The 18,377-nt window shown below is 40.8% G+C and overlaps 1 protein-coding gene across 1 annotated transcript; it reads right to left on the minus strand.

The window, feature by feature from the left end:
* Positions 1-586: 586 nt before the first annotated feature.
* ND-ASHI (NADH:ubiquinone oxidoreductase subunit ASHI) lies at positions 587-15,244 on the minus strand. The gene is made up of 4 exons (XM_067089062.1): positions 15,085-15,244; positions 2,501-2,721; positions 2,218-2,376; positions 587-752 (listed from the first exon to the last, which is right to left on the minus strand). The coding sequence occupies exons 1-4, from the start codon at positions 15,173-15,175 to the stop codon at positions 693-695; spliced, it is 531 nt and encodes a 176-aa protein (XP_066945163.1). The 5' UTR covers positions 15,176-15,244; the 3' UTR covers positions 587-692.
* Positions 15,245-18,377: the final 3,133 nt, after the last annotated feature.

An 18,377-nucleotide genomic window follows, 5' to 3' on the forward strand; every position in this document is an offset into this window, starting at 1 on the left:
AGAACCAATTACAAAATATAAAGCAATCTGCTGTGGAATTATTTAAAATTTGATACCTCATACTGTTTTGGGATTTTTAACTCAATTTTCCACTCATTTTCAGGCAAGGATTTCTGTCAAAGAAACTCATTAATTAAACAACTGATATTCTGAGATGGTCCCCTTCACAACAATCTGAGGTAACAGGAATTCAACTTGCCAGCTTTTAGCTTTTCATTTTTATCAAGGTATATAATATATGCTTTACAGCAACCACTGGGTATGTCAGCAATTTCAGTGTACTGTACTGTACTTTGCAACAATCTTTATGTGATGACTCAATCATTCTGACATAACTCCATTTAGACTTCAGCATAAAATATATTACAGTTCATCTAAACAGTGAGTAAACTACTATTGTCAGGTACAAAGTAGAAGCATGTTCTATTCACCAAGTATTCACCAATGCATTTTACTGAAAATGGCTTCGGAAAAATTCTAGCATCATCTAACATGACAACAGCTTTGCACATTGTTCTTCAAAATATATTTTCATTACTGACATTTTCTGCTGATAAAAAAACCAAAGGAAGAGAAAACAAACAGCCTGGAAAGACTTACATTATTTCAAATCATTCTGTCCAAGTGGTAATATTTTACATATATCGGTAACTCTCTCATATCTACAACAATATTACAAACAGACACTCCGACTACTCTGCTGGCTCAAAAGTGTAGTGCACTTGTTCTTGCCCTGGGAACTGCTTTGCCAGCTGTCAAAGAAATAAAGAACATTAGACAACAGAAAAACTGGTGATCTAGATTAAGAGATTACAAATAATGTGTATTACTTTTCCCATGGGCAAGAAGGTTATATAGTATAGGATTAGTAACTTTCATAATATTACATGAAAATTTTAGTCTTTCTGCTGAAGACTGAATTCTAACTTTTAGGTTATATATATAATGCCTAAAAACATGAAAATGGCAGACACAAATATGGAAGATTTCTCTGTAATGTCAAGTACTTTTAGGTAAAAGTTAAAAAGCACACATAAACTGGTATTACAATTAAGGAAATTACTGTAATTTCCTCCGCAGGTGGTAGATTAAGCTGTGTGTACAGTATACTAAAGCTGCTTAGATGAAGAAGAATGATGAATACTGTATTTATACTTTACTTAACTTTATATTACAATACACACCAACCAACTGAGAATGTCACATGTACTAATTAAACAAGAGTTGTAGCTCAATGTATGTATCTGGCTAAGCAAGGAAATACCTTAACCTTGTAAAAATAAAAACAGACATGGTAATTACAAACTATTAGAGAGCATTCATCATCAAATCCAATCGAATGGCCCCATCAAACATCACTCCTCACACTGTGCATGCAACTAGGTTGCATTGCAGAACTGAATGGTCATTGTTATCACTATGCCAAATCAATGACCATCTAAGGCTACTGGTGCAAACATATCAAGTCAGATTCACCTAAGAAGCATCAGGTTATTCTTCCTTGTAATCCCCATTCACAATTCTATACTGGATTTTCTCTGCAACGCATGAGATGTCTGATGTTCTTCCCATTTTCTCCTCATGTATGACCCACCCAAATTCCCACCTGGTCCCAGTCTCTTTCTCCTAGATTTTCTGGACCTTCCAACCTATCAGTTAGCATCTTGCCACTTCCAAATGTATCCCTTCTCCAATTGCTATTCTCACCTCTCCACAATATGCCCAAAACTTTCCAAAATCTTAGGTCACAATCTATCTTCCAGGATCTGAATAGCACAGCTTCTTGTTACCTTCCTATTTTGTGATAAAATCTTCCCAGCAACCTCCAACCATGAACCTACCCCCTCACTCACTTATCACTGGTCAACTATCATGCTATCAAGCTTCAACCACTGGACCTTCTTTCACTAAAGGTATACCAATATAAAAGAAGAGGGTTTGTACCCTCAGGAGCGATGAAGCATTTAAAATGACCAACAAGGACACAATACACAAAATAATTTATAAGCAACAGAACCACATCTTCTATCCTGTGCATGGTGGAAGAGGAGGTACTGCAATCCCTTTTGGTGTGAGAAAAACCCAATTCAAAGCTATACTGGGCACGGTTTGTCCTGACTAGTGATTGGAACGCCTATGTGTTGTACGGCAATTGACTACACCAAGGTTTAAGGTGACATTCAATAACTGCTTATATCTTTTAGCTTAATAGCTTACCACAGGCCAATGCATCTTCTTGTCATCTAAATAAAAGTATACGACAAAGAAGGCAGTCATGACGCCAAGGAATGCCATTGCTTGCTGACCCAAAGAGTAACGAAGTTTGGAGGTAACATCCAGCCGATCTAATCCGTGCATATCATAGTCCACTTGTATCTGAAAGGGAAACCATCATTTAAAATAGTGAAGCCAAACCTGGTGACCTATTTAGTTGCAAAATTATTGAATTCAGCACTGCAGAGCAACACACAAATAACCTCATCATTCTCGAGTCCCATACCGGCTCTCCAAAGTCACGTCGGTGTTCTGGAAAATCCCAATCACGGTAAGGGTCTCGGGCATCGGCTGAAATAAGTGGAAGCTTTGGGTAATCACCCTTTCCCAAGCCATCATCAGGATAGGGTTCGTACTCATCAGGGCGCAATCCGTACTTGCGTGCTGCTGCTTCTCGTTCTTCAGGAGTCACTGGGTATGGACCAGGCTTCCAATCCTTATTCCAATCTGCACAGAAATGACATTTTTATAATAAAAAGTTTTATATATACTTACCAAATAATTACATAGCTATTAGTTTCTACTTTAAGCAGCAGCTCAAAATCTAAAATTCGCAGTGGCGCTCTTTTGCTTTTGGTGTGGTTACACTGCCCCCCCCACTTTCGGGGAAGGATAGGTACAACATAGCTAAAGAGCTCAATTTGTTTATGCTCTATGTCCATGAGTGGGGAGGAGGGAGGGCTCTGATCATGTAATTATTTGGTAAGTATATATAAAACTTTATTTTATTATAAAAATGTCATTTTTATATAAGTAACTTACCAAATAATTACATAGCTGACTCCCACACTGACAGGAGGTGGGATACATGGACAAAACTAATCAAAACACTCAGAGATGGAGATGAATTTGAAATAGAAAATTTAACTGGCATCGTGAAATGCTTGTTGTAACCTTACCTGGTGAGGGAGCTACGGCAAGTAGGTACTGCTCCGGTCAGAGCTCCTCTCGACCTGTAGTGGCGTGGCAGTAGAGCCAAGAGTCGCCTCTACTTTAGTGGGTGCTTTGCAACACAGGAGTTAATCGCAGGTTGCTAAAGCTAACAATCCAAAAAGACACATTGAAATGTGTGCCCCCTTGTCCTGGGCACAGTACAAAATATGACCAGAAAACTAAAACCTTCACCACAAACTTGTTAAAATTCAAACCAACTGATGCACTCATGACACGGTGCCAATCAGGCTTCCCAAGAAAAACACCAACCCTTATTCAAGGAGAGTGGATAGAGGAGAAACCAAGAAAATCTTCCTATCCCTCTTTACCCAACACCATGCCAGCTGTGAAATATGAGCCTAGAGTACTGCGACTTTCACAGACTGTTTTTACATCATGCAGGTAGAACACTGCAAAAACCGATTTGCATCTCCAATACGTGGATTGCAGGAGAGAAGACAGTGACAGATTACGTTTGAAGGCCAACGAAGTCACCATTGCCCTAATTTCATAATCTTTGACCTTGCATTAAGGAAGGACATCTTCCTGGATCCTAGAGTGTGATTCAGAAATCACAGTTCTTAAAAAGAATGTTAAGGCAGTCTTGGATAAAGGACAACTGGGGTTTTTAACCGAGCACCACAGGTTCGGAGAAGGGCCTCTAACTTCCTTGGTTCTTTGTAAATACTCGCGAAGAGAACAAACTGGCAGAGGACTCTCTCCTGATCCGCTTGACCTAGAATGTTAAGACAGGCTCTTGACTGGGAAGGAACGTGGCCAGGGACTAGAAGGGTCTTCGTTCATTGCCATGAATCCTAAGGTCAAGGAGCAGGCAGCGTCACCTTGAGAGAAGCCTACTCTCTTATCAAGGGCATGTAGCTTGCTAAAGCCATCAGAAAAAGCGCCTTCCTTGTCAGGTCTCTAAGAGAAGAGGATTCTAGAGGCTCAACAGGTGGGCCCGCGAGCCATTTGAGGACAATATCCAAATTCCACTCAAGTTCAGAACTTCTATCTTGCTTACAAGTATTCAGAAGCTTTATCAAGTCACTTAACCCCTGGTTTGATGAAAGGCCTATTCCTCTTTGTTTGAAGACAGAATTCAACATGGCTCTGTATCCCTTGATGGTTGAAGTAGCTAAACCTATCGAGGATCTGATGAAGAGCAATAAATCTGCAATCTGAGCTACAGTCATTTGAGAAGGGGATATGCTTCTGTCTCGACACCACGAAAGACTGTCCTTTTCAACTGGTAGACTACAGCAGGAGATCGTCGCCTACATTTTGCAATAGCTTCTGCAGCCTTCCTTGAAAACTCGTTTGCTCTGACAAGCTCCCGGACAGTCTGAAGCCTGTCAGAGTGAGAGTGGATAAGCCCAGGTGAAAATGATGAAAATGTGGCTGTCTGAGAAGATTTCTATTCTGAGGTAAAAGCCTCGGACAGTCTACCAGTAGACTCAGAAAGGTCCAGGAACCACTCCTTGCGTGGCCAAAAGGGAGACACTAGGGTCATTGAAGTGTTGCTGTGGGTGCTGAACTTCAACACTTCTCTTACCATGCTAAAGAGAGGAAAGGTGTAGACGTCAAGATCCGACCAATCTTGCAACATGGCATCAGGCACCCAAGCTTGAGGATCTGGTGTCGGAGAACAGTACAGAGGGAGACGATGGTTTCTTGACATTGCAAACAGGTCTACTGACGGCTTTCCCCACCACTTCCACGGGTCGGTGCACACCTGTGGAATGAGTGTCCACTCTGTCGGTAGAACCTGTTTGCCACGACTCAATTCATACGCAAGAACATTCATTCTGCCCTGGACAAAGTGGGTCATAACAGTAGTCCTGGTGTTCTGTGCCCATAGAAGAAAGCCTTTGGCTGCTTCGCACAGCAAAAGAGAGTGGGTTCCTCCCTGGTTCCTGATGTAGGCCAGCGTGGTCATGCTGTCTGAATTAACCACAACTGTCCTTCCGAAGGTCTCTGTCGCAAAGAACTGAAGAGCCAGGTGTATCACCTTCAATTCTTTTACATTTATATGAAGATCTCTTTCCGTCGGGGACCATAAACCTAACACTTCTAAGCTGTTAAGAAGGGTTCCTCAACCCAAAACCGATGCATCAGAGTACAACATTAGGGTGGGGTTCACAGGAGACAGTGACATCCCTGTCACGAATCTGTCCTCTGCCAGCCACCACCAAAGGTCCTCCTTGATCCTGGGGGTGATTTTGAAGACGAACAAATCCGGAAATATTTTCCTCTGCCAGTTGGCTCTGAGGTAGAACTGTAGCAGTCTGATATGTAACCTGCCCAAAAGTACAAACTTCTCTATTGATGACAGTTCCTACAAGGCTCATCCAAGCGTTGGCTGAGCAGGACGGAAGAAAAATTAATTTTAGGACTTTCGAGATGCAACTGAGAATCCTTTGTTGGGACAGGAAAGACCAAAAATTCAGAGAATCTATCACTGTCCCCAAGTATAGAATCGACTGTGGTGGGGACTAACTGCGATTTCTTGAAGTTTATCAGTAACCCAAACTCTTGCGCAAGTTGAAGGGTCTTCTGAAGGTCCTCCTTGCATTGGGCTTCTGATGGGAAGCAAAGGAGCCAATCGTCCAGGTATAAGGACAGTTGATTCCTATGAGGTGTAGCCACCTCGCTAATGGAATGGGAACCCAGGTGAAAACTTGAGGGGCCGTGGAGAGGCCGAAGCACAGGGCCGTCTCTCACTGCTTGATCTGCACAGGCCAGAACCCCCAACCAACCCCAGGCAAAATTCTCATGAAGTGATGAGCAGTCCTCGATCATCTTAGCTAGAACACCCACAGTCCAATCGAGGAAACTCAGAACCTCAAAGACCTTAAAAATATCCTTCAGTAAATGGTCCTACTCTGGTGAAGTAAACAAAATCCTGGCGGACGAGAAGGCTGGCTGATGAGTAGCATCAATGAAACTGGAGAAGTCCCCTTGAGAGGAGGCAAAAACTCCCAAGCACAGAGCTTCCCCAGTAGAATGTGACAGATACTTCTGCTGTATCAGACGAGAAGGAGGCGAACAAAATACTGCTTTACCTACGACCCTCCTCTCTGACAACCATACACGGTAACCTAGTTGTTCCTGTGGGTTGTCGCATCATAAACACTGAACCTGGAGAAGAAGGGGCAGCTGGAGAGAAGAAGTCCTGATAGCACACCAGGAAGAACCACAAAAGAAACAAATAGTTTGACGTGGGAACGTCGTCCTTCACAGGTTCCTCCTCAGAGGAAATCGGGGACATCGGAGGATCTGAGGGAACCTGAGTTGCTGCAGATAGCTTCTGTAACAAGTTCAACATATTATCTAAGCGGCGCTGAATAGGGACTAAGGAAGGATCCTGAACCATAAGAGGATGGGCATGAGATACACTGGAAACAGCAAGTCCCACCTATAGCGCTGGACAAATGCTGGTAAGTGAACAAACATCAACACTGGCGAGTGCTAACACTGGACGGTCGGTCCACCATGCACCCAAACGGAGGACGATCAGGTGCTGGGTGCCCATAAGGTGGACACTCGGACACTTGATGTCCATGAGCTAAACGCTCCGACAACACACGATCACTCTCAGGATGCACAAACCCTGGGCACCCACTTGCTGGAAGCACGGACAACGGATGCTCCAACAAATGTCGCTCGGACACTGATCTCTCACAATCAGGCACTAAACTCTTGGACTCTGGGCGTTCGGACACTTTATGTCCATACACTGGACTAACTAGCACTTTTTTGGACACTTTGTGGTGCTTGGTGGACATCGAAAGGGAGCGAGAAGCTTGAGGAGACTTCCAAACACTACAGGATGGAAGAGGGCTACGAGCCCTATCCAAAGCTTGCTTACAAGCCGGGGGAACGTCTTCGTCCACAGGGGCGCCAGACCTTTTCAATGGTCTCAAATCATTGGCAAAGCGCCAACTGCGTTTATGAGCGCCGGAGTCCGAGTCACTGGAAGATACAGCATGCACAGCCAAGCTGATGCCTTTCCAACGGTGATCCTCTGAGTCTTGGGATAAATGGACAACAGGCTCGGATGATGCGACGACTCCTCGTGGGCAAACCCCACCGACCTCCCTTGGACTGCCAGTTTGCTTCCTCCCAGGTGAGCAAGGGGAGTTTAGCAGGGACCTTGGTCTAGGAGCATTGGTGGGACAAGTAGCCGCCCCCTCCACTGACACTGCACTAACACTGTTGAATCTGTCCATGAGGACACGCACTGAGTTCCCAAGCTGAGAAACGGTGTTCACTAATAAATCAAATTTCTTGTCAGCACAAGCTTCTAAGCTGGCAATGGCTTTGGGATCAGAGGAATGAGAGCCAGGGATCGGAGTTGCAGGGAAAGTCAGAGGACTTGAGATAGGGGAAAAAGTGGTCCCAGGTGTTGCAGGAACAGGTACATCAGTCACATCAACCCCCGGAGACAAAACCTGGCTAGCAAAAGCCCTTGCTTCAGCCCTAGCAGTAGCTTTCCTAAGTCTGTCACGCTGTAACTTATCTAAATGTGCATTTAGAGTCTTCCACTTCCCCTTATCCCAATCTTTACATTCATCACAGCAAAGTTCAGGAGAGCAAACTCCCTCCCTGCATGAACTACAAACAGTATGATTGTCATATTTGGCTGAAGTCAACCTATTCTCACAGCCTTTACTACAAAGTACCTGATACTAGAACCATCCGGTGAAAAACGTCAAATTCAGAATACCAGACATGACTAGTCCAATCGAGACATCAAAACAAAAGAGGGAAGTCATAAAAGAGAAAACTTCTGAATTAGCTACAGTATAATTAACAGAGTTTAAAGCACGCTACTTTCAAAAAGAACAAAGTAAAATAAGTTCATCAAATGAAGAACAGCAGCAACCATCTGGTGAAAAAATTTTGTTACTGATGTAAACAAATTCAGTGCTGCCAAAATTTGTAGGACGACCAAGAGTTCAGTCACTGACCGTTGCAGAAACAATAAACCCCCTGTATTCACATTCTCACGATTCGAGCTGTATTTAGCTGTTCCACTGAGAAATATTCAGTAATACCATATCCTTCCCTGAAAGTGGGCGATTTTTCATGGGCAGTATAACTACACCCAAAACAAAAGAGCGCTACCGTGAGTCTTAAATTTTGAGCTGCTGCATAAAGTAGAAACTAATAGCTATGTAATTATTGGTAAGTTACATACAGTATATAAAAATACGTCAATGAAAATGTCAGAACATGAGTTTAAAGAAGAATCAGTGTCCAGAACTGACTTTCAAACAGAAAAAAGAATTAGTAAAAAATAAGTTCATCCCTAACTGGATGTACTTTTTTTTTCTTCTTCCCCACGCAAAATACATGACCATGAAATGGAAACATATATAATTTTGTTACTGATGTAAACAGTTAACTTTGACAGTGTACAGACATATTCTTCCCCAAATATTTAATAAATACAAATTTGTAGGACAGCACACACTAAAGGTAAAGTACACAGAGCCTGTATTCTTTTATGTATATAGTTGCAAATGCTAATACAATAAACCCCCTGTATTCACATTCTCACGATTCGTGGATTTCTCTATGGAACATGTATACACATTACTCGCAGGAAAATTTGCCCATTCGCAGTATCTTCCACTGAGAAATATTCAGTAATCACTGTATTTTCATATAATTTTCATGACTAAATGCACTTTTTATATACTCAGGTACCCAAGTAGTGCTTGAGTCATGGTAATTCGATTTTTTGCGATATAACTACAATAAAACATAAAATGTTTTTAAATTTTGAGCTGCTGGGTCCAGCCAGCAGTGTTACAATCAGGCAGAGAGAACATGAGTTTAAAGAAAATCAGTGTCCACAAATAGACCAACTTCTTTTCCTCCATCTTTTATCCTTCTTCTAGTTAAAAACTGATGTAAATGTTAACTTTGACAGTGATAGACATATTCTTCCCCAAATATTTAATAAATAAAATTTACACTCTTCCGTAAATGCATACAGCCATAAACAATAAACCCCCTGTATTCAATTCTCACGATTCGTGAAACTGTTGTTTTGCTTCATAATCACTGTAGTTTCATATAATTTTCATGGTTATCGGCGGGTTCTGTTCCTCACAGCAATGTTTTAAATTTTGCGTGGGTCCACCAGAAAATCAGGCAGAGAGTGAAATTACAATAGACCATCCCTCCATCTCTTTATCCCGGTTGTAAATGGTGGTATTGGATCAGCACCGATAACAACCCGGGAGTTGTTTTTAAAAATTCCCGGTTATCGCGTTGATAACTAGGCAAGCGCCAGCAAAACCGGGATGGCCGATAACCAGGGATTGCCTGTAATTGAATCGGATAACAACAGCCATTTTGCTTGTATTCCAACCACCGTACAGAAGTAAACAATTACCGTAGTTACGTTACAAATATCGTTAAGTAGAATAGGACCAATATATTTTGACATTACACCCTTAATCACTATAGATAAAAGATTGGCAAGGAAATATACTGCTAAATTTAAGCTGCAAGTTGTAGCTGAAGCTGAGAAAATGTTCAAGCTGCTAATGACTATAAATTATCGTGCATCGACAACATGGATGGAACTCGACCGTAAATAAAATTGGAGAGGAAGTCTTTTAATCAAAACTACTGGGCATGAATGAACACATATTACTGCTGTTTTCACGCCGATAAAAGATAAATATGTAAAGCCTGTGTTATGATGAAATCAAGTGAAAATAACGAACAGAATCTTGATTTTCTTCTTACACAACAAACATGCCCCCCAATTGGCCAACGTCATCTATTACCGAAAAAAATTGCTAAATTAATTTCACAATGAGACGGATTTAAGTTCTATTTCGACTTAAAAACACTTCGTATAAGGAAAAATAACCTTGCCCCATATAAATACAGTATCTAGAGATTCATTTACGTCAACTAAATTTGGAAGCAAGAAAAGTGCTCTGAACTGAGTCAAATACGATGAAATAAACTTACCACGTAATCGATTTCCAAACCAAAACACTGGTCGCTATGATGGCAATTTATAATACAAAATCAATGTAAGAATATATACAATATTATTGGATACAGTGAAGTAAAGCATAACATTTTAAAAGATCCATGGAAAAGACGCATATTCATTATGGTGATGTTTGTATAATACGACATTAATATGTGAATATAGAGTACAGTACAGTATAATGTAGGCTATGCTACCGTGTATGTACACAATATACCATAGTGAAGGCTAAGCTAATTCTTGTTTGTTATTCAATTTCTCTTTGTATTGAATTATCACAAGTCAATCTGCATGAACCTCCAGAATTAGTCGATATTAATAATCACTACACCGTATATGTATAGAGTATACTTTATAGTGTAGGCTAGCAACCATATATATACACATGGTACTGAATACCTTACTATTTCAAGGCCCATAACACCCTCCTTTTTTAATATAACTAATGAACTAGGCTTCTGATTAATGTGAAACCGAAACCACCAGAGTTTGAGACACCGACCTAATTAAGAAAAATGGATTCAAGCATCTACTCCGCATTATTGTCTTACTTTATATCGAGAAATGTCATCTCAATTTGGTGGGCATGGTGAGAGCGGAAATTAAGACCTGGCAGCTAGGCGCAGAATGACGTGTGTCGACCATGATGTGGGGCCCCATGACGTTTACACCTGCCATACCCCCATTTCTGTATGGTTATCAAATAATATATACGTTGTAGTGAATTATACTGCTCTTTGATGGAATCTAAAGATACTGACTAGTTATTATGTTTGAATAAACTCATTTTTAGCCTCACTTGTGTTTATTATTTAATTAATAGGTAATTCTTACGAAAAAGAAGACAAAAAATCAAAATCTCGAATGGCAGTCAGAGAGGTGATCGTGCTGGGGAAGGTACACGTCTGTTAGATACAGGCATTGACAGGGGCTCCTGCTGACACCTTGCTTACTGCTTACTATTGACATTTTATATCATGTCTACAATGCTTCACCATTGTCCATTAGGTTGTCGTACTGCTTTTGTGTTGCGACTCTTAACATACTACAAGAGAGAACAAGACAACAATAAACTGAAGATTGGATTAAGTATACCTTAGTTTTACCAGACCACTGAGCTGATTAACAGCTCTCCTAGGGCTGGCCCGAGGGATTAGACTTATTTTACGTGGCTAAGAACCAATTGGTTACTTAGCAACGGGACCTACAGCTTATTGTGGAATCCAAACCACATTATAGCGAGAAATGAATTTCTATCACCAGAAATAAATTCCTCTAACTATTCATCAGCCGATTGAATAGGTTGGTATCATGTTGTCATGTTTAATGGCATACCATCACAGACATGTATAGTTGAATATTATTCATCATCAGATCAGATTCTCTCTCTCTCTCTCTCTCTCTCTCTCTCTCTCTCTCTCTCTCTCTCTCTCTTCTATATATATATATATATATATATATATATATATATATATATATATATATATATATATATATATATATATATATATATATATATATATATATATATATATATATATATATATATATATATATATATATATATATATATATATATATTTATATATATATATATATATAGATAAAGAGAGAGGTTATTCGATAGATAATTACACGAGAACAAATATCTTTTTACCCAAACAGACCGTATGACCGAGTTGCTGATGTCATGGATATGACAAGGAATGCCGTTCGTCAGATGGTCAGGCGCACCACACATTACGGCCAATTGTAGGACAACCAACTCCACCACCATCACCAGTCCCATCACCATCACCATCACCACCCTCATTGCCAGCACTATCAATAGCTCCATCGCCATCACCATTATCACCGCCCTCATCAGATTCAGTACAGTCTCATTCCACACAGCCAGCTGAAGATGTGTTCGACTCTTTTACCATCGGTACAATTCGTCGATATGTTCACAACAAGTTCTTGTCAAAGGATACCATTACAATTACTACTCTGACAAGGGAACTCAAGAAGGAAGGAATATTACCTGAAGGCACATCGGAAACTTTGTTTTGGAGAGTACTTCACAAGATGGGATTTTGATATAAGACGACACAGCGAAAAATGTATGCTAGGAAAGAGTCCTTAGACATAGTATGTAAAAGGATCCGTGCTCTCAGGGCTCTCAAACAGTCTCATAAGGAAGGAAGACAGGTGGTCTATTTAGGCGAGACATGGTTCACTACAAGGATGAGCCACAACAAAGAATGGGTGGACACAACTCAACCATCCACAACTACAACATATAGCCCACAGGTTCTGCCAGGAGATGGTGAATGCTTAGTCGTGGTAGCAGCTGGTACCAACAAGGGCTCTATTGAAGAGTCATTCCTTTGCTATACAGCAAAGAATAATAGTGGGGACTACCATGGCGAAATGAATGTCGAACTCTTCGAGCGATGGCTGACAACCAAATTACTACCATCATTAGAAGAGCCATCAGTTCTCGTCATCGACAACGCTCCATACGACAGTCACCTTACAGAGGAGAGCCACTGTCCAACTACTGGCACCAAAAAAGGCAATCTAATAAATTGGTTGCAGCAGTGCAATATCACATACCCACCACACGCTCTGCAACCTGAACTGCTCAAAATATGCAAGGAAAATCGACCACCTCCCAGACTCACAGTGGACAATACCATTCGCCTGTGGGGTCATGAAGTAGTGCAGCTACCACCAGCAACCCCACAGCTAAATGCTATTGAGCAAGTATGGGGTGTCATGAAGAAGTAAGTTCAATCATCCCTTCACTATTTTACACAAATGGACCTCAATGCAAGACTGAATGAAGCAAAGTTGTGTGTGACAGAGGACGTGTGGGCAAATGCTGTTCGGCGCTCTGAATACTTTGAGAGAGAGTACTGGTCATTAGATAACATCCATGACAGTGTGGATCCCATCATCATAAGTCTCGCCAGTGACGACGAAGAGGAAGATTTTATTTTAGAAAGTTTTGAGGGTAATAAAAAGTGAATATTTATTTAATTATTTATATCTATATATATATCTATATATATATATATATATATATATATATATATATATATATATATATATATATATATATATATATATATATATATTCTACTTCAGTCTTGTAACTTTATTTATTAAAATGTTAGTGGCTATACTACTATCTATGTACAATACACTTATTGTTAATAAAGTATTACTATCCTTTCATCTCCATCCAATCCTCGGCCATATTAAATATTTATAATGATCATATTATGTGCGCACCCTCAACAATCATATTCACCAATAATCAATTCACATATAGCACGATTAAACTCATCTAAAATTACTTTTGTGACGTTATTGAAATCAGGGAATAATAAAATAATATGACCAATTTAAACTTTGCCAGACCGAACATTTTTTCATTCCATAACTTCAACCTACTAATGACTGCATACCTGTATTGAAAAATAAAAACACCTTATCTCTATCAAAGGTATATATATATATATAATTTCTCGTACTGATATAATGATAACCATACAGAAAGGGGGGCGTGGCAGGTGTAAACGTCACGGGGCCACACGTCATGGTCGACACACGTCATTCTGCGCCTAGTTGCCAGGTCTTAATTTCCGTTCTCACCATGCCCACCAAATTGAGATGACATTTCTCGATATAAAGTAAGACAATAATGCGGAGTAGATGCTAGATTCCATTTTTCTTAATTAGGTTGGTGCCTCAAACTCTGGCGGTTTCGGTTTCACATGAATCAGAAGCCTAGTTCATTAGTTATATTAACAAAGGAGGGTGTTATGGGCCTTGAAATTGTTAGTAGGTAATTCCAAGTATTAGCTCCGCGTCTGTTTTTACCTTTGAAATCGGTTTTTTCTACACTTTTAGGGCTTCTGATACTGGCGGTGCATTTGTTTGTTGTTGGCCAAGTGGAATGTCCCTTTGCTGTGTTTAGTACTGGGGGGGTGGGAGAGGTACCCATACATTAACAAGTTACTGCACTTGCTGGACGGGATATGAACCGTTCCAAAGCGACATATATACCCGCGCTCTGTCTTGTGAAGATTGTGTATGGAAACCCCTTGTTGGATGGACTTAGGGGTTAATTACATTGGGCGACAAAAACTGAAGGCAAATCCATAATTAGCGACCAAAAAACTGTATTAGTCAAGTTAGAAGGAAATTGCTGCCACGGAGCTACTACTTCGATCTACGAAGCCAATTCAGTGGAACTATAGGGTAGCTCCGCGTCGCCGACGGCACTATAACTTGACTTCTTCTACAGTTTTTTGGTTGCTAATTACGATTTTACCTTTCATTTTTGGCGCTCGAGTCTAATTAACCTGTAATTAACCCCCGAAGGCCATCCAACAAGGGGTTTCCATACGCGATCTTCACAAGACAGAGCACTTGTTAATGTATGGGTAACCCCCACCCCGGGCCAGTACTAAACACGGCGAGGGGACATTCCATTTGGCCGACAACAAACTGATGCACCGCCAGTATCAGGACCCCTAAAAGTGTAGAACAAAACCTGTTGAAAAGAAGGACAGCTGATTTACGATACCGAAAAATCGACATTTTACTTCATCATTGCACGCCCGCACCCAGCCTGAGACGGTAATTACTGGGTTTAAATTAATGTTTAGAAGATTCTTCATGCGTGGCTATTTATTTCTGGGTTGTAACCTAATTATAATAACCTAAATTGTTTTTAGCCAGTTGACCTAGGATTCCATAATCCCGTGGGATACGGTAATAACCTGGTTTTCTATTTCATAAATACTACTCTATTCTCTCAATACTAATAAAAATCTCTACATAAGAACACTCTACTGACTTACTTCCTCCATATCTCACTGACTGGGTCCCAGTTAAACTCTGCAGTCTACTTAAAGACGAAAGCCGGAGGACGGACTTGGTAACGTTCGCCATGTTGTTGCCGATCAGCTGTGAAGAACAACAACATCAAGCGTAATGTCTCCCGAGAGTTCGGAAACAACTGATGGGCAGCGATTTCCATTTGAATTATGGAAATTTTACTGGAAAACAGCCTTAACCGCAAAGTAAGAACACTGCCTATATACACAAATATGTCACAGACGAAACAACATGGATACGATAATATTACTTCAAGTTTTTCGACTGTTATCTTAATTTTAGGAAATACTTGAGGACCAGGAAATTTCAATTTATATGTTTGATTTAAATTAACTTCACTTTAATGCAATCTTAAACACAAAATAATAACACTGTCTATTGTAAAATACAATTAAACACAAAACAAACGTGTCACAGAAAAGTGAAGCATGTGGAAAATATTTCGTCTTTGGGTCGGAATCTTTATTTCAGGAACAATTATTGAGGACCAACAAATGTTTATTTCTAATTAAATTCACACGAATACATGAAAACAAAATAAGAACCATTTAAAATACATATTAATCATAAATCAAATAAGTCACAGGCAAAGAGAAACATAGAAAATGTAATGATTTCGTCTTTGGACCGGAATCTTAATACCAGGAAATTATTGAGGTCCAGCAATTGATCTGTTTATATAAATTTTACTTGAATACAGTCTTAATCACAAAATAAAACACTGTCTATCGCAAAATACAAATTAATCGCAAATCAAATGTGTCACAGACAAAACATAACATGTGGAAAATGTTATTACGAGTCAGTATTGCAAAAAGACTCTTTTTATAGATTCGTTTATTCATTAGCGTTATATATATACAGTATACACACACACATATATATATATATATATATATATATATATGAGAAGGTAAAACTTTCAGTAGGCTTGACATGAACCACTAAATCATTTTAAATGAATGTGACAGGAACATAACGATACAATAGCCCAGTGCACTTAGATTAGGCTTTAGCAATGTAAAAATGGCTTAGTGGGCCACAGTAGACAGTGCTAGTTGTTAGAGGTTGGTGAGGTAATAAAGAAAAGGAGGACTATCGTGTAACTGCATAGGTCTAATGTAGATGGAGACACATACTAAGAAATTTTGAAATGATGCATGATATCGCGCAAGGACTGAGAAAGCCAGAATAATCGAATTGACAGAACGAACGCAAGAAGAGGAAATCATGTGCATTAATCACACGACTCAGAAAGCAAGTCATTATTCCCAGCTGGTATTAGTTTTGCAGACTTCAAAAGAGACGTAAGACTGAAGAAACTGGAATTACCACATAAAGGCATTCGGTTAATAGACTATAATCTTTAAAAAAAATGTATGTCAATTGACGACATTGTAAGGAGTAAGAAAATTATTATTTGCTTATATAAAGTCAAGGGAAAAATCACAAACCTGCTTCTGATTGTACTAGGGAACTTAAATAGACATTTAGGATTTGCAAGGAGCTGAGATTTGGATCGAAATGGAAAATATGTAAGGGAAAAATATAGAATGGAGAGCTCAGTTGTAAAGGTGTGATCAACCAAGGAATGTATGAAATCAATGACTATATAGAAACTGACGAGGTAGAGAATCTAAATGACTTATATCACCAGTTAATAAAAGCCCAATCTTAAATTTAAAACAAAGGCAAGAAAGAGCGATACGGAGAAAGTAAATAGAAAACGAGTGCATAGAAAACGATAAAAGGGGGACGACTTAATCTAGTTGAAAGAATCGATAAAAGAAGCAAAAAAGGGACTTCCATGGAAAAAACAATAATGAGGAGGATAATTCAAGGAAAAACATTATGGGAGAGCATTTATGGGTCATTAAGGAAATGTAAAATGAGATAAGCCAAAGAACATCTGGTAAACTAAAGAAGACCTCAAACATACAGAAACAGAAAGCACAGGGACTAGCAAAAAGGTAAGTATGTAAAGTCACCAATTCGGCGCCAGGATAGTGTTTCGGCGGCGCCATTAATTAAGTCTCCGCTGAGCTTGTTTTCTTTGGTGACTTCCCGTTTTCTTCAAGCTCAATTAGTCACGCCTAAAACGTGCCAGGTCACGCATTTTAATCATTTTTACTTTATGGTATTTATACGAATGTCACACATTGTGTATCACATGTTTCTTCATTCACAGGCATCAAGACTGTATCTATATTGTAGCTCTGTATGTTTTGTATTGTAATTTGTACTCGTTCACTGCATATTATTGTTTATTGTTTCGACCTCAGGTCACAGTCAATTCCATTGTCTCTCACGGCCCGGCGTCAGTCGGCCGCAATATAAACTGCCTGGATCTGTAATAAATTAGCAGTAACCTTTACCTGCTCGTTTCTTTGACACCTTACAGTGGTGACCCCGGAGTATCCCGGGCCATTAGCGGACTCACACGGCGACTCAGTCTTGGCTCCAGGATTTCTCCAAAAACGCTCTTAGCGGCCTAAACACGGCGCTGTAACCAGCGTTTGGCGTGCTGACTCTCGTCGGCGTACCCCACCAGCGTCACTAGCGGAACCACACGGCGCCGCGAGTGCGTACTGACGCATACCCCACTCCAGTAAGGGGTCAAGGAGCGAGCATGGGCGCGGATATCCCCTCCTTCATGCAGTTAAACGCGACCCAGCGGACTCCGAGTTTACCTACCTCCCATCACAGCCGCGCCCGCCCCGCGCCGAGGCCCTCCCGCAACTCCACACCAGCGCCCCGAACACCGGCGGCCGGGCAACACAATCGCGGGCCGCCCTCACCGTAAAGCTGCCGCCGTTTACGCAGGGAACCCATCGATGTGGCTGCGCGCAGGGTGGAGAGCCACTTCAGAATCGCGGACCTCACGGACCCGAAATCCTACAGGCCGACACAGTGCTCAACGCCCTTCCGGAGGGACGTGTACAACAAACTCATCTCGCGAGTACCGAAACACACACCCTCACATACAGCACCACAAAAAGTTCCTCCTCGAAGCTTGCTCCCTGCCCATCGCCGAGCGGGCCGCCCGTGCTATCGACCTTGCCAATAATCCACGCCCACGACCTCAATCCAAGAGGCGCTTGGGCATGGTCGTAGATCTCTGTCAATACCAGTCTTGGGTGGCACAAACAAGCGGCAGGAGATAAGCTTCATCGGGAAATCTTCCTTCGCTAACTCCTCCCGGAAGTACGCAACCAGATCGCTCACCCCTACACCATGCCTGTCGAGGACCTCATAG

This window comes from Macrobrachium rosenbergii, chromosome 45 (assembly GCF_040412425.1).
Source record: "Macrobrachium rosenbergii isolate ZJJX-2024 chromosome 45, ASM4041242v1, whole genome shotgun sequence".
NCBI classification, from domain to species: domain Eukaryota; kingdom Metazoa; phylum Arthropoda; class Malacostraca; order Decapoda; family Palaemonidae; genus Macrobrachium; species Macrobrachium rosenbergii.